The sequence below is a fragment of the Notolabrus celidotus genome, chromosome 18 (assembly GCF_009762535.1).
Source record: "Notolabrus celidotus isolate fNotCel1 chromosome 18, fNotCel1.pri, whole genome shotgun sequence".
Lineage (NCBI taxonomy): Eukaryota > Metazoa > Chordata > Actinopteri > Labriformes > Labridae > Notolabrus > Notolabrus celidotus.
Genome location: NC_048289.1, coordinates 25,740,241 through 25,766,720, shown reverse-complemented (window position 1 = coordinate 25,766,720; position 26,480 = coordinate 25,740,241). Strand labels below are relative to the sequence as shown.

At 40.3% G+C, this 26,480-nt stretch overlaps 1 protein-coding gene across 2 annotated transcripts in view; it reads right to left on the bottom strand.

The window, feature by feature from the left end:
* sdk2b (sidekick cell adhesion molecule 2b) overlaps positions 1 to 26,480 on the bottom strand; it is a 486,503-nt gene that overhangs the window by 33,741 nt on the left and 426,282 nt on the right. For both annotated transcript variants that reach the window (XM_034707425.1, XM_034707426.1), the window contains exons 22-39: positions 23,236 to 23,357; positions 23,023 to 23,132; positions 21,011 to 21,161; positions 20,646 to 20,883; positions 18,319 to 18,434; positions 18,028 to 18,217; positions 15,152 to 15,250; positions 14,352 to 14,546; positions 12,066 to 12,267; positions 11,540 to 11,643; positions 8,731 to 8,801; positions 7,983 to 8,115; positions 5,890 to 5,946; positions 5,246 to 5,347; positions 4,945 to 5,060; positions 4,390 to 4,576; positions 632 to 769; positions 13 to 222 (exon numbers count right to left, since the gene is read on the bottom strand). In XM_034707425.1, the coding sequence (XP_034563316.1) occupies positions 13 to 222; positions 632 to 769; positions 4,390 to 4,576; positions 4,945 to 5,060; positions 5,246 to 5,347; positions 5,890 to 5,946; positions 7,983 to 8,115; positions 8,731 to 8,801; positions 11,540 to 11,643; positions 12,066 to 12,267; positions 14,352 to 14,546; positions 15,152 to 15,250; positions 18,028 to 18,217; positions 18,319 to 18,434; positions 20,646 to 20,883; positions 21,011 to 21,161; positions 23,023 to 23,132; positions 23,236 to 23,357 (2,541 nt within the window). The remainder of the gene's footprint in view (positions 1 to 12; positions 223 to 631; positions 770 to 4,389; positions 4,577 to 4,944; positions 5,061 to 5,245; positions 5,348 to 5,889; positions 5,947 to 7,982; positions 8,116 to 8,730; positions 8,802 to 11,539; positions 11,644 to 12,065; positions 12,268 to 14,351; positions 14,547 to 15,151; positions 15,251 to 18,027; positions 18,218 to 18,318; positions 18,435 to 20,645; positions 20,884 to 21,010; positions 21,162 to 23,022; positions 23,133 to 23,235; positions 23,358 to 26,480) is intronic.

Below are 26,480 nucleotides of genomic sequence, written 5' to 3'. Positions count from 1 at the left end.
CAGTTCTAGTACCTTCTCCAGGTCCAGTAGTGATGTTGGCCTCCACCTCAGGCCCGTAGATGAAGGTCTTGGCCCGGATACGGAAGTTATAGGTGATGCCGTCAGCCAGGTCTCTGAGCTTCAACCACAGGGGGCCAGTCCCCTTCACGTCCACCGTCACTGTCTTACTGACGCCTGGGGGGGAGGGGGAGTGGAGACAGTCGGCACAGGCCACTGAGGACTCTAGACAAACAGACCACATTTAGAGCAGGTCTTACACAGGCCAGGCAATGTGGGAGCACATTCGACACAGGCAATCACAAAAACACATATGCAGTGATGGAATCATTAGTGGGGGTTATGTTTGCATTTGCACTGTAGTCACGATCATTTGTAATGACAGCAGAACATGTGGAAAAGGTTGCAATGACACACAAGCTTTCACTGTCAAGGTGATGATTAGCTGATAGCCCAAGAGAATGAACACCGCAAGATTTCAACCCGGTGGAGTTTGTATTGAACCAAAGAAAATTCAAATCTTTTCACTTTTTTGTGTTTTAGGAATAAATCTTGTTGTGTGCATACGGCTTTAAGAGAAGCCAGCAGCCAGTTTTTAGCAAAGGAATTATTCAGGGTAAAAATGAGAGCTTACCATCTACAGGGGAGGAGGGTTCATAGACCAGACGGTAGCCTTCAATAATCCCATTAGGGAAGGTGGGCTCGCCCCAGGACACATTGACTGAGGTGGTGGTCAGCTCACTGAAGTGGATGATGCTGGGAGCACTGGGGGCTGAAACATTCAGATGCACAGGGTCAGAAGACAAAGGGTCGATAAACTAGGGTTAAACCTAGCTGATTTTTTCCCCCCAGTGACAAATCCTGTGTGTGGAATCCATGCAACTTAACGCGCCTGTGTGCAGGAGACAAGGCTTATTACAGAGACTACTCAAGTTTAGCAAAAAAGTAAGAGTATTTGTGAAACCATCTGCTTTTTAAGAATTGTAACACATAATCTTTTAGCTTCTTCAGTCATAAATTCAAACTTTTCATAGGAAAGTCTGCAGCTGCAATTTTAAGGACTCTCTTCTCTCACAGCAGATCCAGAACCCCAGTTCTCAAAAGTTGTTCAGCAGACGTTAAGACTTTTCCAAAAGACAAAGAGGCTTTGTCTAAAAAAAGGGATAACTATCTCTGCAGTGCTGCTCCCTCCTCCCCCTTTCTGCTTGTCATCCGCTTCCACCTCTCACGACGGTGACCCATGAGAGGAACTGCAGCAAAACCTGAGAATGTCTCCTTTTACTTTCTCTCTAAAGGGCCAAGTTACACCTTTAACAATGAAGCTAAAGTTTGAAAATGACTCATTTTAGGAAAGTTTCTGTTTTAAGAAAGATAAGTGAGAAAGAAGGAGAGAGAGAGAGAGAGAGAGAGAGAGAGAGAGAGAGAGAGAGAGAGAGGGAGAGAGAGAGAGAGAGAGAGAGAGAGAGAGAGAGAGAGAGAGAGAGAGACAGAGAGAGAGAGAGAGACAGAGAGAGAGAGAGAGAGAGAGGAAGACAGAATTAAGAAAATGAAGACAGAAGAGAGGAAAATTATTAAAGAAGGGAAGAAAGAAATATAAATAAATACATGATAAAAATTAAAAGGAAATGAGGAAAGAAGAGGGGAGAAAGGAAGGAAAGAAAAAATGAAAAAAAGAAGGGAAGGAAAAGGGAGGAGAGAAAGAAGGAACAGAGAAGGAGAGGAATAAGTAAAAGAGAAATAGAGGAGAGAAAGAAGGAAAAGAGAGAGAGAGGAGAGAAAGAAGGAAAAGAGAGAGAGAGGAGAGAAAGAAGGAAAAGAGAAAGAGAGGGTAGACAGAAGGAAAAGAGAAAGAAGGAAAAGAGAAATAGAGGAGAGAAAGAAGGAAAAGAGAAAGAGAGGAGAGAAAGAAGGAAAAGAGGAAGAGAAAGAGGGAAAGAGAAAGAAGAAAAGAGAAAGAGAGGAGAAAGAAGTAAAAGAGAAAGTAGGAAAGAGAAAGAAGGAAAAAAGAGAGGAAAAAGGGAGGAGAAAGAAGGAAAATAGAAGTAAAGGGTGGAGGGAAAGAAGGAGAAAAAGGGCTGAAAAGAAAGGAGGAAAGAAAATAGGCAGGAAAGGAAGGAGGGAAGAAGATGAAGGAAAGGAAGGTGCAATGAAAGAAAGCAGAAAAGAGTGTTGCAATGAAAGAAAGGAGAAAAGAGAGGTGCAATGAAAGAAAGGAGAAAAGAAAGGTGGAAAGAAGATAGGAAGGAAAGGAAGGTGCAATGAAAGAAAGGAGGAAAGGAAGGTGCAATGAAAGAAAGGAGGAAAGAAAGGTGCAATGAAAGAAAGAAAGAATCTGTGGAGTCTGGGCCTGGATGGATTGTAGACCGTAGCCCGCCTGTAGACAGAATCTTGCTCTGAATTTCAATCCTCTCCATTTCTCAGAGCTAACAGGAGACATGCGGATGAGTCTTGGAGTGGGTTTGCTGATTAGGAACTTATGCTCAGTGTGTGGTTCCACTAACATCGTTTGGCATGCTGACAGCAATGATTAGTATCATCCCCACAACAAATTCTCTCCTCGCGGTTGACTCCTCCACTCTGAGAAAAGTGTGAGGGCTCTCCAAACTAACATCAGCAGCGTATAAATATGACAAATGAATGAACATGGCGGTACGAGCTGTAATTTATCTGCTTTAGTCATATCTTCCTTTTAGCTCGTTTATCTTCAGCCTGTCTTCTAGTTCTCTGCACCTCTCCTTCATGTGTTTTTTCATTACACAGAAATGTTTGCTCTTCACAATTGCTTGATTGCAGTAGTGCTGACTGCTGCAATAATTCTCCATATTCCATATTCCACTGACTTGAGGCTCAGGGTGGGACGCTCAAATACTGCTATAAAATTGTTCTCCTGTGTTTACGCTTCGCAGCATACTAATGCAGGGATCTGACAAATCATTTCACTTGTTCAGCAGCTGGAAATATGTTGAATAGTGAGATCTAAGGGGAAATCAGGACATATTCGAAAGGCTAAACAGCATATTAGCTTACTTGTAGCTAAATCACAACAGCTTATATTATCATATAGCCATTTCCTAGCTAACCTTACTCTTAACTGACTGGCATCACAGTAACATTGGCAATGAATGTATGCCTTTCTTTTCTTATTGTGTATCACTACTATTCAATAATGTAAAGAAGAACATGGTGGAATGCTAACGTTAGCTTGGTTTCAACTGTAGCTAACTGATTAGGATTGTTGGGATTTGACAAACATGTACTGCTCCTACATTTATCAGCACCAAACAACAAAATGGGTTGGCATCAACTTTACTAAGTTAACATCATATTTGATGACTCATTAGCTACCATTGCATCATCTAACATTAGCATTTAACTGCTTTTTGGCTAAGATAACCAAAGTGTTACACAATAAGTAGACAGAATAGCCATTGATTAGCTATTGTTTATTAGCTAGCTTGGCATACTCTAGCTAATGAATAATAGCTACCAACAATGTTTGCTAATTTATGCTAATTTTAGGTAGAAATTGGTTTAGCTCTGTCACTAGCTAGCAATATGCAGGTTCAGATAAGCGTTCCAACTATGTCCTAGCTTACACTGCTGTTTGATAGCATGATATAATGTAACAGGAAGGCGATATTTCTTGCTAACAGTATTGTTTGTTAGCTAACAGTGGTAGCTGGACTTTCAGAAAAATACTGAGGAGTGGAAATGTTTATAATTTGTCCAATTGTCATACAAATCACAACCCTGGAAGACATCAGAATAATTTTATAGCCTTAATTTAGCCTCCCAACTTGTGCTCAGTGTTGCCAATTTAGCGAGTTTTCAGACCCCTCTTTTTCAAAAAAGCGACTAGCGACAAATCTAGCGACTTTTTCTGGTGTTAAATGGAGACTTGTGGAGACTGACGTGAAAGCATGTATCGTTCTAACTCTACTCAACAAGCAGTGGATGCTGCTGTGAGTCGCTCCTAGGTTGCATTCAGAGCAGGAGGCGTTCACTCCTTCGCATCAAGACTGCAAATGTATCACGCATGTACGAAGACACCGCTGGCTGATCCGGCCTACTGTCTCTTTTTGGTCCATTTAGATATCTAATGTAGATTGTATACAATAAACATGTAGAAAATGTTATGGTTGAAAAATGTAATGTTTTACTTTGATTTGTTGTAGGCTCCTAAGTATAGTTATAAACTGTTTTCAGATTATGCAAATCAAGTGATGACTTCTTTTAGCGACTTTTAGGACAGCCAATAGCTACTTTCCACACTTAGGAGTTGGCAACACTGCTTGTGCTAACATGAGAGAAGAAAGGCCACTTTGTGATCAGGTTAACACATGATGACTTCAGGATAAGCATTTCTACTTGTGTCTTGTTTGTTGGACATACCTGCTTGCTGAGTGCGTCCCCTCGTTGGTGAGCTGCGGGGTCCGTCGCCAGCTGCATTGAAAGGGGCCACACTGATCACATAGGTGGTGTAACTGGTCAAGTTCTTTATCTTCACCCCTCCCTCCGGCATGAACAGTGTCCGCAGACGCTCCGTTTCATTCTTACGCCTGAACTCCCAGAAGTAAACCTACGAGGAATGCAAAAGAGATAAATAAATACTAATGTAAGTGCAGAAAGGTCTCCGGAGAACACAGATTTTCAGACTTCTGCTTCTATAAAACTCGTCCCATTTCAAACTCCCTGAAGGGAAAGCAATTTTCTTTTTATTTCATGTAAATGTTTTCTTGGGCAAAAGACTAAATCTTTCATCGACAGCCCCTCTGGAAGATCTGCTAAAAGTGTGAAAATGTTTCTTCAATTCTGATCAACATTACAAAGATGTAGTCTCTTGTGAGCCACAAAACCAAAAATGTTTATGTCATAATTGAAACAGAAGACAGTACTGTTGCTCCATGATGCTTTAAGGCTCAGTAAGCACAGCTGAAGCAGACAAACCTTGTAACCCTGGATGTCTCCGTTCTGTGCATCCACAGGGGGAGGATCCCAAGTCACATCCAGCTGGGTGGCTGTTGCAGTCTGTATGGCAACTTTTTGCGGTGGAGCTGTCGGCACTGTTAAAAGCCATCAAAGAAATAAACTAAATATTAAAACACAAGGACATTTTGCTGCATCTGTTTGGTAGCCAGAACAATATTAGAATTTGTTTTAAAAAGCGTAGTCCAGTGGCATGGGAGGGGTCACTCAATCATTTTGCTCTTGAGACTGTGCTGATTGAAATAACAGGAAGTGTGCATACCTGCTTCTCCAACAAACACCTCCTGCGGCGGACTATTCGGACCCTCTCCCACAGCGTTGTAAACACTCATGCGTATCTCGTATCGCTTGTGTTTACTCAGCTCTGCAACAGAAGTAAACAAACCAACGATATCAAGTTACAAATTATAAATAACCCATGTTATGACCTTTAATTTTTTTAAATGCACATTTACTCACAACATGAGTTCCCCCAAAGAGCTAAAGTCAGTACAATAATAACACAATACCACACTGGTGTCTCACCAACACATACAACCCGACTGGAATGATGTAATTACAGGAGAAATTTGTGGCCATCTGCTTTTGTAGCGCTTTTCCAAATAAGCTGACATGTGCAAACTAATAAGTTTGTTGGACTGTGCAGGCTTGTGTACTCAGCATCCAAGAATCTGTATACAGAGTGCCATTACTGAAGTCCTCCAGTGGAAGTGTTTGTACCAGTGGGATGTGAGAGTAAGCAGCCAAATGTTGTGTTAATTTGGTGGACACTCCACTTGACACTCTGTATCGCTGCACTCAAGACATAGGGACAAATCCAATAGAAAAACAGTTTTCTTTATACTCAAGGAGTCATTGAGTATGAATGTGTGTTGTCTTTGTAACAAAGAGACTTTAAAAACTTACTGTCCAACTCGTACTGGTTCAGTGTTGAGTCGCTCAGATTGCGGATGCTGTAGGGAGCTGTGATGGAGAGAGGTAGAGATAAAGAGAACATAAGAGTAGGAATTAGACAAACAATAGTATCAGAGTCTAATGGCTAATATTTGTTGCTGAGAAGAGCATCAGTACTGCCGTAAAAACCCAACAGGATCACAGTAATCAACGTGAGCCCAGCATGACTCAACAAGAGTTAAATTACAGGCTGAGTTACACGGAGCAGTAGAAACAGAGCAGCCCCTGAGTAAAGCTAATAATAGCTTGTAGCTGATAGCTAGTGATCACAAGATGAAATGTTTCGCAGAGAAGTGTCAAGGCCAGCAGGGAGATGTTGGAAACAAGTTTTCCACTGATGGAAACAACAGTTCGGCTGACACCATAAAGACTGGGCAGGAATAAAAACCCTGACAGTCTGATAAATGTCCGGACACGTTAGTGAAGAACAGCCAGCAGTGAAATAGCCCATGGGCCCACAGTTTACAGCTTTGAGAATTTGTTTTTGTCCTCATGAAAAACATTGAGTATACAAGTGTTCCATTATATCAGATTTGCCACTGCTACAGATTAATTGTGTTATCTGGTAGGCCTACTGGAGAGTCAAAGAATCTGCTTGTTCCTTCATTCTATTAAGTAGCCTTCAAAGCAGTTGTATTATGGCTTCCTACATCTGCTACTGTTTAAGTGTGGCTACAAGCTGCTATCAAGAGAGACAATGCTAGCAGGTTGGTCCAAGCTAGCAAAAGGTCAGCAACAAAGGCTTGCAACACATTTTTAGGTTGTTCTCCTCTTTTAAATATAAGGTAAGTGCAAGTATAGTCTTCTTCAAAATGTAACCTACTTAGCAATATTCTGGCTGCCATTAACTTCTACTGTTTAAGTGTGGCAACAAAAATGTAAGCTAGTGGCGGTGAGACAATGCTAGCAGGCAAAGCTAGTATCAGCAACAAGTGTTCTAAATGACAAATTTAGGTGGTGTTTCACCCTAAATTTTTAAGTTTGTACGATACTAAAATCCAAAATGTAGACTTCAAAGCAATATTCTGGCTGCTACTGGTTAGAACTGTTATGTGAAGCTAAGAAGGTGTTGCTGGCAGAGACACAAAGCTAGCAGGTACTTGTCGCATAAAATCAGCAACTACTGTTTCTTGAAATATGCATTTTATGTTCATATTTATAGATAGTACAGTTCTGACTTTCTCCAAAACAGCAGCTTACAAATCAATAATATTGCTGCAGCTAAAATAAATCTATACAAGGTTTTCAACCAACATTTCAAGGCCTTATTTCGGTTTCAAATTTAAGTAAAGTTAAATAAATCTCATAAAAACACAAAGTTAAGCAAAGTTAGATCAACTTTTTGACTAAGAATCAAGTTTGTAACATTATCACAATACTTTTAGAGCAGTAATATACATTATGGCTGCAGTTTCAGTGTGGCTGTGAAGAAATGTAAGCTGCTAGCTTAGAGACAATGCTAGCCAACTAGTTAGCTAGCTAGTTCTCAACACGTTTTTTGTCCCCCTATTTCTCTAAAATTTTAAGTTAGAACACTAATAAAGGGTAAAAACACAAAAATAAAGCAAAGTGCAATACAATTTTAGGTTAAAAGTAAGGGTAAGTGCTGCACTCTTCAGTGACCACAAGCCCAGCTGCTACAAATGTTAGCTAGATTGTGTCTTGGTCTTCAGCTTATTTTTAGAGGGATTATGTTGGTGAACTATGCCATGCTAAGAAACAGTAATAGCAAATTTTTAATTTCTATAGTAGTCGTGCAGTCTTTATCTGTCCAATAACAGTAATTTTAATATTTTTCAATACATTAATATCCCAAAGAAACTTAGTACCAGCCAGTACTCAAGTCTAGATATTGAATCAGATCTGAGATCAGACCAGATCTAAGAATGGAAAAAAATAGCACTGAAACATCTCTAACTGAAACATAACAACAGTGAAATTAACATTAAATTAATTTATTACCCTGAGAAATGTCTATTTGTTTAAAGAACACATGGTGAAGACAGTGGAATAGGAAGTCATGTATAGCTGTAAGGATTCCTCACCAGTAAGCTCAGCCCAGGTGGATGCACTGTTCATGGCATGAGCAGAATAACTACGGAGATGGTCGTACAGAAGCTCACGATACCGAATCCTAAAGCCCAGTAGGATTCCATTGATCTTCTCCTCAGAGGGGGGCTGAAAGGAAGAGAAAGTTTGAAAGTTAAGGTCTAATCTAGCAGATGTCTGCGAAACTAAGGCGCAGAAAATAGCTTTGAATACTTCTCGTGACCCAGTTTGAGTTTTAATTAGGTCGGTAAATAACTAATTTCACCTTAATCGGCGCTTTAGTTGTGTGTTTCTTCTCTGTGATAACTCCACTTAAACACCCTGTGTTTTGTCTCTAAATTAGCATTATTGGAAGAGACTTACAGTAAGTGAAACTGGTCTCAGACTGAGCTCATCCAAAGGTGAGTCACATGTAAAAATCCCCCATAGTCTAAGATGACAGAGAAAAGCCAGAGGCAAGAAAACAAGTACGCCTCTATACTTATAATCTCTACAAGTGTTCTTCATAAAAGTAAAGCCTCCTGTTTTTTTCCTATTTATGACCTGTTAATCCAGGTGTGAGTGTGGGAGTAGACAGTGTGTGTGTGTGTGTGGAAGTGTGTAACATCCAGTCTGTAAGTATAGGCCTGCTCGGTGTACTGCCACGGTCTCTCATTAGAACCAACTTTCTCAGACTTTCATAAATTTTGCAAAACAATGAAAGATTAAAAAAAAAGAAAGAAAAGAGACACTGTGTCCTCTTACCCTCCAGCGGATGAGCACTGATGTCGTTGTGTGCGGTGTGACGGAGAGAATGGCGGGTGCTTCGTCCGGCACTGAGGCGATAAAAAGTGTGATAAATGAGCTTAATTGACCTGAAAATGTGCACAATTCAAGACGCTCAATCTATCCATGTGCAGTGGCATTCATGGAGCATAAACACACAAAAGCCAAAACAGAAAAGCCATTGAGGGATGAGTCAAAAAATAGCAGTTAAAAGGATATTTAGACAGAACATTTATTTAGTTTGTTAAAGCACCACTGGGCAAGTCTTGCCAAGGCTTTCACTCTGCCCTCTTGTCTCATGGTAACTGCAGATGGTGCACACATGATGTAACCTGCAGCCTTTGCCAGCAGCGTCTGCATCACAACAATAGACTGATTCATGCAGACAAACTCTTTTCACTGGGGTACAAAGGGGCATGGTGTTATTATCAGACCTCTAAATAACCATACTTACAAGTTTAGATATTCATAGAGTACATTTGCAACACAGGCCTCTCTTGTATTAGCATCAATGTGAGGCTGCACGGTGACCATTTAACCTACATGGCGCCCGTTATCCTTTGATGACACTATCACACTGGGAAGCTGAAAGATTTAATGCTGTGAGTTCTTGGTTGTAAGTTGTGTTTAAATGAAAGGAATCTGATGATTTGTGGAAGACGTGGTTCAAAGGTGTTTTCATATTTTACCAACAAATTGTAAGTTCAAATGTTGGAAGTCAGACTAAACGTGGGCTAAGTTGAGTTTGAGGTGTGCTGGAGTAAACCCAGGATGAGACACAAAAGTCAAACAAAAACTAAGAGAAACACATGACATTTGCTCAATTTGTGACATCACCAATTGGTAAATCTCCATAAAAGGGCATAAGAAATTAAACATGTTCCTGTTTTTTTTGCTGGGGACTTTTTTGTCTACAATCTTTAAGGGCCAAAGCTCATGACCATATTTCATTATTTGTCATTGTTATTCTTTGTAATTCTTTGTAGCATGGCAACAGTAAGGGAGGGTCCCAGAGTGCCTTAAAGAAACAGACACTTGTATGAATTTAATAGCACCTAAAAAGAAAATAGACAGCAAAACTCTGGAGAGACATCAAGCCATATTTATAGATACAGTAAGGCAATGTCTTTGATAACCTTTAGGTCCTATTTATTTTAAATCCATAAGATATTGCTTCTTAGCTAACAGTGCCGTTACTTTGAAATGATGGACTGTATGAAACATGGACGTCGACTCAGTGACGTAACCCACTGGTTTCTGAAGAGATGTTTTGAAGCCCAGTGATGTTGGAAATGATGACTCAACCTAACTTTAGATCAACCTAAACTCATGCTAAGAGGTGGAGTTGAGGCGGGCTTTTAGCCTCCTAGCAAACAGCTACAATACAGCAGCATGTCCGTCAACTCAGCCTTGCCCCAAGTATGCAAATGTATGTATAACTCTACAGTTTGTATAATTAAATACATGAACTGCATACCAAAAACTGTGTTCTGAACTACTCTGTAAACATGTCTTATTTTGCTGTTATAACATTGGTGGTCCCTGACTTTTGCAGCAAGCCTCATGTGGCCACTGGAGGAACTGCAATTAATTTGTGCTTCCACATTAGCTTCATTTTCAAGCACCATAGGTTGCCACTTGTTACATTACTATTGGCAAGCTAAAACTACTGTACCTGTGTAGCATTAACAGCACTGTTCGCTAGGAAGAGGTTAAATGCTTACATTAGCTTACGTGTTTTGTAGCTAATAAGTCATTGAAGTATCTCATATGTAACTTATAACACAAAAGAATGTGTTGTTTTAAAAGGACTCCAGGAGACTTCAGTTATTTTTGAATGGCTCCAGAAGGATTCAGGAATGTCTAAAAGAAGAACACCTTGCTAATAAATATGATTGACTGTGACAGTTGACATCTTTGACATGGTCACTACAAGGTCTTCAGTGATGGAGTCCAATAATAGCTAATGTTAAACAGGGTTTCAAGAGTCCATATATGTGTGTGTTTTGAGGACACCTTCATCCTATTTGAGAAGGAGCGTGGAGACAGTCGACAGGACACTTCATCTGACCAAGTCGTCCTCCGAGCATCCATGGTGCTTGTTTGATACTGGTGCTGTTTTGATTGTAATAAACCTAATTACTATCCAAGCAAGCCAGTGTCATGAGGTTCCTTCTACATCTGCACATCACAGGCTGTTAAGATACGACATCAGCAAAAATGTATTGCTTTTTCTAAAAATATGTTCCTTTCTCTCTCTTCATTTGAAACAATTATTGCCTTTCAGTTTCTCATCATCTTGAAAGCAGTAAATTGAGAACGTTGAGTCAGATTCCCTCACTTTCTTCAACTTATAACCTAGAACACAGCTCTATGACATTGTCCTTTTGAGAACAGCATTAAACCCTAAAAATGGCTGCAAAGAGATATAGTCCTGAACGGAACATCCAATGAAACTTGTTGCATCAGTTGTATGAACACTCAGAGTTAGCACGTTACTCGTGTGTGAGCTTTAAGTGTTCCAATGGGTGTATTTTGGTAGCTTCCAACAGTGCCATGCTAGCTGTATCAGCCTCTTTCAAGTCTTTATGCTAATACAAGCTAATTGGCTCCTAGCTGTAGCCTCATGTTTACCAAACAGAGATGAGAGTGGTTTCAATCTTCAAATCTAACTCATCAAAAAAGCAAATAACAGTATTTTCCAAAACCGTTCCTTTAGAATCTAACTAATTCCCTCATCAAATATTTACACTGTGTGTGCTGAATCTTCTCATTATGCCGTTCTTACCATCCTGTAGAGTTGTGATTGCTTCGCTCTCCTCGCTGTACTCACTGTCCCCGATGTCATTGGTTGCTTTTACTCTGAACTGGTAGGATGTGAAAGGCTTGAGCCTTAGGGGATGGAAGCAGAGAAAAGCACATCAAGCCTGATGATAAACTACCGCACTGGATCTTAAACCTTTTTAAGTCCCTGACATCAAAAGAGAAATACAGTCTCGCTGTGGGAGCGACAAGTTTGTCAAGTGACTACAAAGCACAAAATTCAACCAGACTGAGACCTAAATGCTTACTGCTGCATTTATTTTCTTTACACCATTTGTTTATGTGCTAAATCAGACAGTAACGCTCTGGAAACAGCATTCTGTGTGAGGATATTGTTTGATTTGGCACCTTAGTACAGATGAAAAGATTTAAGAGAATGGTGTCATTTTGTTTTATCTTATACTTCTGCATATCCAAAGTGAACAAATAGAATGAAAACAGTTCCTGAAAAGGAGAATATTCCAAATGTATAACAAGGAAGTACAATCTACCTGGATACAATATATGAGCTGGCTTCATGGTTGACAGAGGCAGAGTGGACAGTCCAGTTGCTTTCAGGAAGCTCTCTGAGCTGCACCGTGTAGTAACGCACAGGCGAGAGGCCGTCACTGCCTGGTTCCCACGAGAGCAGAACCTGACGGGCCTGAACGTCTTTTTGAGGGACCACTGGGCGGCTGGTTGGCTGTGGACGAGCTGGAGGGATGGACACAGGCACATATATGTTTAAATGAGGAAAAGAGTAAAAAGAGAAAGAGCGCTTAAAAAATGGTTTTGGAAATATAAAAGAGGATGTTTTGCAATCTGCTACGGCAATGATACACAGAAAAAGAATTACAGTTCTGATGAATGAAAAGAAGCTGCAAAATGGAAGTTGCAGAGTAAACAATCCACAGCATGCCCTGAGGGAGGCAGATGGACTGATTCGCTTCTACAACTGCATCAGAGTGCTTCTGATAAACACCCACAGGGCACAAACACTGCTTTGGAAAACACATCTGCTAACTGGACTGTTAACTGGAATGGAGTGCGAGGAGGGCTCAGCACTGCTGTGTACAAGTTGTGTTATTACTAAGATCACACACACCTGTGTCTGCTCACAGAAATGGGCATAATGTGTGTTTCCTGATTGCTAGTTTACAACAAATGATGTAACTGTTTCTTAAAGTTAAAGACTCTGTGAATAAAATGAGAGGGATATTGTTTTCAGGGCTCACATTATTGAAGCAGTATCACACTTATGGTTGTGCCGAGTGAACATCAGCACGGCTGTGTTTCGGTCATGGTGGCCGAGTCCTGAAGATAATCACAGCTGTGCTGACATTCAGTACAGCAGCATGACCTTAAGAGTGATATTCCTTTTATAAAACAGTTTTAAAAGCAGGATGTACAAGTCAGTAAAACATAAACAGCAAAAACTGATTATAAAACTGATATATCAGTGCCCTCTCTGTGCCAATATATATATGTGCTGTATATGTGCACTATATCAGTGCTGTTATACTCTATATCAGTGCTGTTATACACTATATCTGTGCTGTTATACACTGTCAGTGCTGTTATACACTATATATGTGCTGTTATACACTGTCAGTGCTGTTATACTCTATATCAGTGCTGTTATACACTATATCTGTGCTGTTATACACTGTCAGTGCTGTTATACACTATATATGTGCTGTTATACACTGTCAGTGCTGTTATACTCTATATCAGTGCTGTTATACACTATATCTGTGCTGTTATACACTGTCAGTGCTGTTATACACTATATCTGTGCTGTTATACACTGTCAGTGCTGTTATACACTATATATGTGCTGTTATACACTAGATCAGTGTTGTTATACACTATATCAGTGTTGTTATACAGTATGTTAGTGTTGTTATACACTATATCAGTGTTGTTATACATTATGTCAGTGTTGTTATACTCTATATCAGTGCTGTTATACACTATCTGTGCTGTTATACACTTTATCTTTGCTGTTATACACTATGTCAGAGCTGTTATACACTATATATGTGCTGTTATATACTATGTCAGTGTTGTTATACACTATGTTAGTGTTGTTATACACTATATCAGTGTTGTTATACATTATGTCAGTGTTGTTATACTCTATATCAGTGCTGTTATACACTGTCAGTGCTGTTATACACTATGTCAGAGCTGTTATACACTATATATGTGCTGTTATATACTATGTCAGTGTTGTTATACACTATATCTGTGCTGTTATACACTATATCTTTGCTGTTATACACTGCCAGTGCTGTTATACACTATATCTGTGCTGTTATACACTGTCAGTGCTGTTATACACTATATCTGTGCTGTTATACACTGTCAGTGCTGTTATACACTATATCAGTGTTGTTATACACTATATCAGTGTTGTTATACACTATGTCAGTGTTGTTATACACTATATCAGTGTTGTTATACACTATGTCAGTGTTGTTATACACTATATCAGTGTTGTTATACACTATATCATTGCTTTTATATACTATATCATTACTGTTATACTCTCTATCAGTGCTATTATACACTGTATATATATATCAGTGCTGTTATAGACTATATATATCAGTGCTGTTATACTCTAGATTAGTGTATTCCCTACTCTGCTATACTTGACTAATGTAATGCCTCTTGTCAATCTAATTAAATAGTGGGACAAAACCTTTTTTATCATGTTGTAAATATCTACTTAATATCCAACACTGTAACAGTTCAGTGTTAAAATTCAAAATAACTTCATAACCCATAGTTACCTCTTTTCTCTGTGGTGACCACCAGAGCCTCAGCGGCCTCGCCCCAGCCCTTCCTGGTCTGCGCTGTGATGCGGAACACGTATATGGACTCTTGCTTCAGATTGGTCACTGTGTACTGGCGAGCGCTCGGGTTCAGCACGTCCACTGTGGCCGTGTTGCTGTTGGTGGAGTTGAGGTGGTACGTGATCTGGTAGGCTTGAGAGAAAAAGGGAACATATTGAGAACGTTATTGGAGGTGTCATCAGGAGCTTAAAGGCAAATCTAATCCAGGCTGAGAAATGTGTGAAAGCATTTGCTGTGTGTGTTGCTTTTCCCAACAATACAGGAAAAAGCAAACTATGTGACAAACAGCTTTATCTATGCTGAAATGATCCCACTAGCATCTGTTCCTACTTGCTACTGCGTGGGTCTGACATACTGAACAGTTTAGAATAAATGATCCAACAGATGTATAATGAATCAAACGCTCACAAGGAAATCCCCAATTAGTTTACAAAAGACTCCAACTCTCTGATCCAGGAATGGAAAATGAGATGTGAGTGCCATCATGAAGGAAATACATTATAAAAGTATGTTTAGAGTCATCAGGGAGGACACCTGTGGGCCTTACGCTACATTACATCTAAATATAGAAGCCAGTGTGTGAAGTGCTTTACAGTTTCCAGGTCATTTACTTACACTCCTGCAAAAGAATCCAACCTTTCTTGACTACATTCTTGGTTTTGTGGTGAAATGACATTAAATAGATCTGTTCATCGGATAAAACCTCTTCTGTAAAAGGAGTCCTGTTGGTTACAAACCGAGTATGATGCCGTTAGGCTGCGATGGAGACTGCCAGATGAGCCTGACGGAGGTGGTCCGCACTTCAGGGAACAGGATACCCACAGGAGGTCCTGGAACTGCAGGGAACATTCAAAGTTTGAGGAGGATTTTTATTTGTAATACCAGGCATGTATGTTCAGGAGAGGGTTATAAAAAGAGACTCGACTCAAGCACAAAAAAGCTGAAGGAGACAGAGTATAGGATAAAATGTTTCATAATGTATTAATTCAGGATTTAAAAGGATTCAAAATGGAATTTGACCTTTTCATTTAAGATGAGCAGACATATGTCCATTTAATTTATGAAATGCATTATGAAATTAGACTTTGTACAGTCTCTGGAGGTCACGCTGCACTTAACCGGCTCATAATGTTACATTCATGTTGGTTCTAATAACAAGCTCAAACTTGCTCTTAGCCTCTTAACTTTGAAATGAGTTTCATGCAACTCTACTTTGGGTATTACATGATATCAGAAGTTTAATCAACATAATTATTATTTATGAGAAAAGAAAAATTTAGCTGTTGGCTTAGCTATCTAGGTTTGTATTATCACAGTGTTTAAAGGTGACATATCACGCTTTTTTCATCAATATATATTGGTCTAAGAGGTCCCCAAAACATGTCTTTAAAGTTTATGCTCAAAAAAACACTTTGAAATCAGATTTTGGTCTGCCTGAAAAGCCTTTTTCTTCAGTCCTCCTCAGAACACTCTGTTTTCTCTCTGACCACACCCCCTCAGGAAGTGGGTGTGGCCTCGGCTGTCCAGCACGTTGATCTAATGTTTACATGTTGGCTGCTCACAGACCCGCGTTACTTCAACCCTCTGAATCTGATCCAGAATCTGATCCTGACGGAGAGGCGCCTGTAGCAGGACCTTTCTGAAGGATTGGTCACATATTTAGTGTTTCTTGTTGTTTTATTTATCAGTATGTCGACGTGTGTCTTGGTACACAGCTACAGCTATGAACATGTAGCTATGTGGCTATGCTAATTAGCGCTAGCACTTATCCATGACAAATAAAAATCATCCACTAGATCTTCAAATCTGCAGACGTGGGAGTAAAACCGACCTTTGTGTTTATTAAGACAGCCTACAACTAGCATGCCTCCCTCCTAAGCTCCTTGTTAGCACACATTTGTGCAGGTAATGAAAAACGGAGGAGGGGATTCAGTATTATTTTATACAGTCTATGGGCTGAACAAGCTCCGAGCTCTGACTCCGTGACAGACCGGATATTGTTGTTACGTAACAAAAACACGGAAGTCTGAAACGGCTCGTTTCACACACATTTACAGAAAGGTGGAGAAATCAAAACAGGGGCAGAATGGATTTTTTTCATTCTCGGGGGGGTTTGTAGACATGCCAGGGACACATATTTCAGGTAGAGAACCATTAAAAAGTTCATTTTGCATGATATGTCACCTTTAAATGTGCAAATTGCTGGAGAAAAGTTGCGTTAGATTATAGCTACGGATCCTGGAACAAAAAAGAGTGTTTTAATAAAAGTTTCTTTCACTTCCACTCAAAACAAAAGCTCTTGCTAGTTGAATCAAGATTTTTACAACACCAGAAGTATCACTTCTTAAAATGGCGCTTTGCATTCACCCAAAAAAGTTGTTTCTTCATTATATTTACAAGATGTTCTCTTGGATTTATGAGAAGAGGCTATCACAATCACATGATTAGGTTTACATCTCTCAGTCTTCAGTCACATGGTCACAGATGGGAGAGAGGGGGCGGCACTATTGGCACTACCAAAGGTCAGGTGTGATATTATGCTGTCGTGATATCAGACTGGGATGCCCGCCTGAACAAACCTTATTGACTTTAGATGCTTTTAATTCCATACCCACTTCTGAGCATCAGTCAATATTCCTGTGTCTAAAACTGAAAAGGAAATAGAAGCAGGTTGACTCCAGTAGTGTCACAATTACTCCATCTCCCATCCGTGGCCACATAACTGAAGACTGAGAGTTGTATACCTTGACTCATAGTTACGAGAAAAGATCTTGTAATTATGACATAAACGGCCCCATTTTTTTTTTTTAAATGAATGCAATGCGCCACTGCAACTTCTGTCCACAGGGGGGCGTAAATTAACACTATGGAAAATTGCTGCTCAAAGCTGCTTCAAAATTCAACGTAGGTCAGCAAAATCCAACGTTAGATTTATCCCAATTTACCTCATTATCTTTGAAAGAAAATACATCAAATTTCTGAAACTGAAATAAAATATCGTCGGTATAAAACATGAATCTAGTTTTACAAAGCTGTTAGTGATAATGGCTTTAAAGCTTACACAGAGAAAGTATAGGGTTACATTTTTCTACTACATTTCTTTTTCACACTGTAAAAATTAAAACATAAAATTGTTGGCCTGAAAATGATTTTTTGGTTAAGTAAACAAAAAAAAAATTCCATTTTGTTGCAAACTACATCAAAGTAGTTATCTCAACTACCTGTGTTAAGTTTGTTGTGTATAGTTGGTCTCATTTCATAAGTTAGGTTGGCATAACTTGAATTTATGGGTTTGAGGCTCGGCTAAATTATTTGAGTATACTTCAAGCAAAGAACGGGGTCTCCAACTCAAATCTACAGGGGTCTTCCACACTTTCAATTTCCCACAAGTGGTGCCATCTCTCCTGTCCTGTGTGGATTTCATCACCCTAAAGGTGAGTGTTGAAACTCTAGCTTGGTCAATTGATGGTAAGTTGATTACCAGTTAATGTAACTTTAATTTGTTTAGTTAGTTAGTTTAATAAGGCATGGTCGTTACCAATGGTATTGAAATAATTCTGTTTAATGCTGTTTAGTTCTAAGGCTTCAGTGTTGCTTCATCCCGTGTCCCTACCATCATCCAAAGTCCTCTCCAGGATGGGCGGAGAACTCGGTCGTCCATCTCCAATGCGTGTGAAAGCCAGAACCTGGATCTCATACAGCACATATTTCCCCAGACCAGTCAGCTGGACGCTGTGGGTGGCGTTCCCCTCCACTGTCCAAAAGTGGACGAAACTGTCCGAGTCCTTCTCTTTGTACACCACCTGCTCCGGCAAGGAGACAACACATAGAGAGAAGTTTGAGGGGGAATGAATTTGATATTTGAATGCTTTTATATATCTGTGAACAAGAAATCAAATGAGACCTTGTAGCCCAGAATGAGACCATTTCTGTCTGGCTCTGGAACCTCAAACCAGCGCACCAGGATGCTGCTTGACGTGGTGGCGAAGGCGGACACATTGGTGGGTCCACAGGAGGGGACTGAGAAACAAAGAGAGCAGAGAGGCGAAAAATTACCCCTGAAACCTCCTTTGTTTGCCTTTTGTTCTGAAAAATTAATTTTGCATTTGACACAGATGCACTTTGAAAGATCTGCTATGGTTATATCATGTGTTTTTGCGCTGTGTCTGGTATTCTGGTATCCCCTGCAGGCCTCCTGCAAAAGAAAATGAGTCAAGAATGGGCCTTTTTCTCTTCCCTGGCACTCATCCCTGGACATAATGCGCTGATTCCTAAGAATCTGCTGCAGTGAGGGGAAAAAAGGAGCACAGGAATTCCTCATTTGAGTACATGTGTTCTCAATTTCCTCAGACTCCTTTCTTCACTCCTTCCACTCCTCACTCGCCAGCGTCTGGTCAGAAATGTGAGGACAGAAGGAGGGGAGAGATTTTTCCTTAAACAGAGGTGAGCCTTACATAAATCTAACACATGACATATGGCGAACTGTGAGTGTATGATTGATACTTTTAATATGACTTACAATAGAGTTATTCCACGGTGATAGTGCATAAAATTGTATTGGAAAACTGCTGAGAAAGTCGATGGCAATAAGGTTATGCAACTCACGCAGGACTCTGTGTTGCTGTGTGCTTGTTTTCTGGCGGACAACAGACGCACTGGTTGTAGTAAATCATAGTTTTTTTGGTGCTTCTTAACTTATCTCTATGAACAGATTGCACAGATTGCATAAATGCATTTAAATGCAGAATCTGGAGACTAGTTTTTTGTGTTGGAATGGTCCTGATGTCTGTCCGTTTTCAGTTTGTAAGACTTGCAATCCAAGCCTGGGAGCATTGAGTTTTAGCAGGCTGCGTTTGCTTGCCGGCTATGAGTCCAGTTGGAAAGCAGAAGAGGTGAAATGAGTTGGCCTTGAAGCCACTGACTATCAACCACATAAGTTTTATTCTTGCATAGGAATGCTAACGAATAATTCATATCTGGTAGTGAATATTAACTATTGACTGACATAAACATGGACGGCGTGCCTTCATCTCCACCCATTGTGAAAAAAGTGAAGCCAAAATACCGACACGATGAGTGATGACCAAGCAGCAACCGCTGGTCTCAAACTATGAAGCCCATGCGGAAGTGTTATAAACTGCAATTCATCAAGAATCCGCTTGAGGCTGGCTGCAGAAACACCGGAAACCACATACACAGCAATTCAAAAAAGACGATCTTTGCAGCAGAAATAAACATGTTTACAGCCTGGTACAAAAAACGGCTCGGCACACACTCTACGGGGGTGAATTATTTTCTAACGTGACGGTTCAGAAGATATTAAGATTACGAGTTTTTGCCCAAATAAGGACATGACTGACTTGACTCCCGGACGGGAACACATAGCTGTTGGCTAGGAGGCTCAAACTCCGCCTCTTTACGTCACACTATGCTTGGCTGAGTTCCGCATTTCCAATATGGCTGCCGCCGTCGATTGGCTTCAAAACAGCGCTCAGGAACAGATGGGTGACGTCACGCATACTTACGCCCATTACTTATACAGTCAATGGTGCTGACATGGTACGCTGGTGACATATTTTGGAGCCAAGGAATTTGCCGAGGCAATCTGGCTGTTGGAGCTGCGGGATTGACGACACACCCATTTCGCTGACTTAAGCACACATTTAACTTACCAATATAACGTCAATGATGTGTCATGTCGGTACAGTTCACAGCAGAATAGACGGACTCAGATAGTTTTGGAGAGTTCATTCACTCTTGATTCTACTAATCTGGTACAGAACACTGCATTTGTCAACAGAGCTGCCAATCATTACGCCACATCCCTTCTTTTTAGAATCAAATATCTAAAACTAAAATTATTGATATCACAAACATTGACACATACTGTAAATCAACTTGATAAGAACCAACTTAAATCACAAAAAGCATGTCTGAAGAAAACGTATTTAATGTGTATTTCCATTTTCTAGTTTGACTCTGTTTTAATGGAGGAGGTGGGATTTATGGCCTATACTAAAGCCATGTAGAAGGGGGAGCTCTGAAAGTTTTGGTTTCACTTTGGAGGAGCTGTTGTGCCGTGCATGTTTTTGTAAAGACAATGTTTTAAAGAGAATGAATACATACGAAGAAAGTCTGGTCAAGCGAAGTGTGAGCAACACCAAACTAAACTTTTCACATATTCAGTGTTCGCACAAAGAACTGAGGATGATAAATGAAGTGCAAACTCACCAGACTCCCTCGTCCTGCCTTTGACCGGCGTGCTCCAGGGTCCCATCCCGATTCCGTTAACAGCCTGGACCCTGACTTCGTACTCTGTCCACTCCTCCAGATCCTCGATGGTGAACTCTCTCTCCAGACGGTCGGTGATGACGTGTGTCAGCCCTCGGCCCTGTGAGCCCGCACGCGAGTACTGAATCCTGTAGCCCACCTGCTCTGCAATCCCGTTGTACTCCCATTCAGGTAGAGGCTGTGCATGGACAGGAAGAGAGAGAAGAGAAAGGACAGCTTCAGACTGAGACGTTTTCATTATAGACACATCTTTCAGGAGTAGTCGCTGGATAAATCAGAGACACAAAAATCTGAATTTAACTCACCATCCATCGTAACCAGAGGCTGGTCTCGCTGGCGGTGCGCAGGGTGACGTTGGTGGGGGCCATGTCAGGAGGAGCGGGCAGGGTCTGGATCTTCCTGGAGGGCTGGCTGGGAGGGCTGGTGCCCACTATGTTCACCTGGCGCATCCGGAACCTGGGGTTTGAAGTCCAACATCGTTATAAAACTTCTGCAGAGGAACTTTTTCATTTGATGTAAAAACACAGCTCACATAAGAGTCACGATAAACTCTCACCAGATTTGTTACTTAAGCAGTGCTGAGGTTTTTGTAATGGGTTTTCAATGCACAGATGAATCACTATTAGTGGTATATTTTATAATACTTCTATATTATTGTGTTTTCTAAGTTTTTAATAACTTTTATTCGGGCAAGTTATCTCATTGAGGACAGAAAATAAAGCTTCAGACAGACATCCGCATCAATCACTCATGATTACATACGGGCATCATTGAAGAACCCTCACTGATATTTTCGTATTATGACAATGTCAATCAGCAGTCTCTCTCCACTCTATGATACCATTTGAAAGAAGTTCACTCCTTTAATGCAACGTTTAATGTCTTGGTTTGATCATGGCCAGCTGGTCCGCGTTCTGTCCGATTATGAGGACATGTAAGAATTGTGTAAGAGCCGCCCGTGGCTGAACCACACTCTGCTCATTAGCACAATAAATACGTGAAGGTGATGAAGAAGTGCTGAGAGTGTGTGAAGTAGCCGTCATGCTGTCTCTGTGCACACACTCTGTGTTTCTACAGAGTTTAGAAGACACGAATATAAGATACTGTCTCTGTGCTCGGTGATTGTTCAGTCTTTTGATGTTACTTTGGATTTTTAACAACCGACTAGTTAGTTAGGATACAGTCCGGTTTTCATCTCTGGTAGTGGATCCTCCAATGCCTCCCATTTAAATGATCCTCATATGTCTCACATAAGCAGAGAGCTTTCTGTTTTTATGCTCCTAAACTGGTGAACTCTGCCTCTGGACATTAAAACGGCGAGCTCTCTGGATGTTTTCAAAAGTAAATTATAGACTTAGCTTTTTAATCTGCCTTTTGGTTTGAAGTAATTTATTTTCAGTCCTGGACTGCATTATTATAATCTTGTTTTAACATGTATTTATTTATCTTATTTGTTTGTTTATCTTATTTATTTCTTGTGTGTATCTGATCTATTTTACTTTAACTGATTTTCAATTTTGCTTTCTACCCTTTGGTATTTTATTGACTTTACTATATAAAGAAATAAGTAAATAAAAGATAAAACATGACTAGTTAAGACAATAAAAAATGTAAAGATTAAATTCTAAGATAAATAAAAATAACAATTAAATAATATATGAGTAGTTAGAAAATATAAATTAAAGAGATAAATTAAATAATATAACAGAGTATTAAAATAAATATAAAGTGACATTAAAATGATAAATTATATGAAGTTATAAAAAAAAAAACCTACCTTCAAGCCACACTAAATAGATGGGTCTTTAATTTTCTTTTAAAGCACTTTGGGCTGCATGCTTGCATGTATGAAAGGCTCTATATAAATAAAGATGAGTAGAGTTGGAAACAGGTCACTACAGCCCATGTGCAAATAAAATGTGCTGATTTTACTGATTATGATACCCTGGGTGTGTTAATGTATTGATATTCTGTGGGATTAAATGTGTAAAAGGATTCAGAATATAATCCAATGTCACTTCACTTTCACACCACTGATTTCCCCTGCATCCGAAATGTATGAACGCATGGGTCAGAGTTTGCTTACTGGTGCATATGTTATCACGCAAGCTTGTTTTCAGAGATCACAAACTTGGCGTGCACTTGGCTTGGTGCAAAGTGTCAAATGCCTGTTCAGAGCCTATTTTACATGAGACCCCTGGGTAAAGAGAACTCCAGCAACACAGAGCAAAGGAGTGCCGGCCAATTGATGCATTGACAAAACAGAATATAGATCATTAAATCATTAACTAAAGCAGACACAGTTTGTAGTTCTTACCTGTAGAAGGTGTACGGGTTGAGACCTGGAACCTCTAAGGCACGAGCCTCTGGTTCATTGGACACCTGGTGGACCATCACCCAGTCTTCATTTTCACCTACAACACCCACCTGAAACAAAAACACCAGAGGTTATGACGACGTCAGAGAGATTGTTAGAGTATCTGTAAATAATCCAGAACCAGGACAACATCTGCTCATCAACCCGGTTTACCTGAGCCTCCACCTGCCAACGAGAAATGGATGTTTTGCCATCATATCCAGGTTTGAACTGCAGGTTGACGGAGCGGGAGCCGATGTTGGTGATAGCCATGCTGGTGGGAGGGCCGGGGAGCTCTGTGAGGAAGCAGAGAGGCACACATTTATATAAAAAAAAAAACATCACATCTGTAGGTGTATTTGTGAGACTGCCTCTCCCACAGGGTGCATCTATGTTTGTAGCCTCTGCTGAGGGTAAATCTATCTACCACAGCTCCCTCTTGTGGCCGTACAGATACCACGCACGGCTGACTCTTCCCTCCTGTGCTCCTAACTTCAGCAGAGACAGCATAAAAGCAGATTAGATTTGGAAAAAGATGCTTACACAAAGTACACAGGCAGAGACAATGCCATGAATGTCAATTACACCGCAGTTATCTGGAGATATGATTCAATCTGATATCCTACTGTTTACACTCAAGCTGAGTAAACAATAAGAATGGATTATTCCTTGGAAATCCATGAGGGGAAACAAATCTGAAAATGGCGAATTCAAGGAACAGCAGGCGGGCGTTTTTCACTATATGAATCTCATTACTTCTTTGTGTGTCGAGGGTTTTTCTTTCCCTTCTTTTGAGGCAGGTATGCATGAGGATGTGTTTGTGCGTAAAATAATTCATTCTCCATCTTTTCCCCCTCGTGAAAAACAATAAACCTGCCGTAACATGTGGTTTATATCAACTTTACTTGAAGATATAAACGTCAAAGTCAAGGAAAACTGGACTGTGGCCTGGTATTAAAAACATATAATATCCCCTGTGGGTGCAATAAGCAATTTTTCCCCTGATTGCTTCAATGCAAGTGTAATCAAATGTAATGAAATGCAGATTGCACTTACTGTAGTAAAATTACCACCTCTAAATCATATGCATGAGCGATTATTGAGCGGGCTTCGGAGCAGCATTGTTGCAGACTCAAAGGTGTTTTCTTTACACATATACAATGAGAGTAATCACCACACGGGGACTCTAACTGCTGCTCCGCTCTCGTTATAACAGCCTTTCATTTCACAGGTTGCACAGATGCACGGCCTCTGAATGCCGCTCTACTAATTGACGTGGGTATTGTTTTTCTATTACACGATTTTGCAAATATGAAACCATTAAACACTGTAATTACGCTCAAAGCTCTCGTGGGAGCTATTATTTCGTGGACGTGGGGCAGATGTGAATCGGTTCCGTCCCAGCTGAGGTGACTGAGGATCCTGTTTCATTGTGTCTGGCGCCAGACGGCGTGGAGTGTGTGCACAGGGTTTAATGTGAAACAGTAAATATGCAGGAGGGGAAGGTGCAATAAAGGGTTTCTGTTATTGGAGGAATTTGAACAGAGAGTCTGCACCACTAGACTGGAGGTGTGGAGCTCAAAAGAGGGCTCTAAAGGAGGAAGTGGAGGCTTTAATAAAAGTTGGCGGTGAGTTGCCTCATGGGAAATGTAGGATCCAGTGATTTTGGAGGAGGTCTGTTTAATAAAAACTAAAAGGCACTGCTCATTGGTCTTTATGCCTTAATCTTCTTTTACTTTGTCTCTTAAGTTTTAAAGCTTTGAGTTTCAAAAATCAAGACTACATTCAGCTTTAAAACACCGGAATGGAGACAATATTCTTTGGTTTTATATTTAATAACTTAGGAAAGTAACTGTGTGGCTTAATATCACAGGGGATAGCTAAGAGAAGGAACATATTCTACTTCTGGTTCGTCCCAGGTTTATGATGTAAATTAAAGCTCTTTGATGAGAGATGGATCTCTGACTCTGTTCCTGTCCAAGAGCTGTTTAAAAGACAGAGCAGGGTTGAGCCTCAGACAGCCCCAGACAGATTTAACCCCTGATCACTATAATGATAGCAAATTCAAAGTAATACTTACAGGCTGTATGTACATATGTTTTGGTTTTAGATCATCCAAAGATGGAAATTAGGTTTTGATCGCTGAATTTAGTGTTTTTTGTTTTATTTTGAAAGTTATATTTTTGGGGCATTTCTGCCTTTAATGAACAGGACAGAGAGAGACATGAAATACGGAGAGCAGAGAGCGAGGGGAAACAAATGGTCGAGGCTGGGAGTCTAGCCTGCGACCACAGCGACTGTCATGAGTTGATGTTTAGTTTTGTTTCATGCCTTGTTCCCTCCCTGTCTGTGGTCTGTATAAGTTATCTTATGTCTTCCTTCTGTTTGGTGATCCATGTCTTGTGTTGTATTCTTTATTTTTTTTGAAGTTATATTTTTTTATTGGGCTTTTGCCTTTATTTGATAGGACAGCTGAAGAGAGACAGGAAACGTGGGGAGTGGAGAGCGGGGGAAGACATGCAGGAAATGGTTGAACGGCCAGGAATCAAACCGACGACCCCTATGACGAGGACTGTAGCCTCTGTATGTGGGTCACTTAGACGGCTAGGCCACCAGCGCCCCATGTCTTGTGTTGTATTCTTGTGTTCTAGTCTAGTCTGTTGTGTTTCCTGTTTTATTTTGGAGTTCTGATCCCTGTGTGTCCAGTTTAGTTTTACTTCCTGTCCTTGTGTGTTTCCCTCCTTTATTGATTAAACCTGATTAGTTTCACTTGTGTCCTGTGTTCACACCTGTGTTAATTACTCTGTAATTAGTTCCTTGGTTTCCCCTGTCCTGTGTTGGATCATTGTATGTCTCTCCTGTCTTTCCTGTGTTTAAATTTTTGGGATTTAGTTTCTTAGACATTTCAGTAAGTTTTGTTGGTACCTTTAGTTCTTCTGTTTATTAGAACATTTTATTTAAAATCTGCATTTGGGTCCTCCTCTGTTTTCCCCCAACATGACAGCAGCGAGGACTGTAGCCTCTGTGTATGAGGCGTGCACTTAGACCGCTAGGCCAATGGCGCCCTATCACTGAAAAATTTGAGCCTAAAAACATTTATAAACACTGCAGCGCAGTTAAAAGCTATCAGCCAACCATTCACATTTCATACTAACTAGGTGGGGCTGGTAGCCTTAGGTGTGTTTGCAATAAGACTCATTTGAATAGAAAAAGGCTTGTTTTGCTCTGACTGAAAGCGTAATAGCTCATATAAATATATGCAAAAAAATACAGCGCATAAAAATGCTATTTGCTCTGCAGCGCAATTTGTGCAGCATTTAAAACTATGCACGAACTTTGGGAATTAGAAAATGTCTTTTTGGCTCATTTGGTCACATTTAGCAGGCGAAAAAGCTGCGCAATCCTTTAGTGAATCAGGC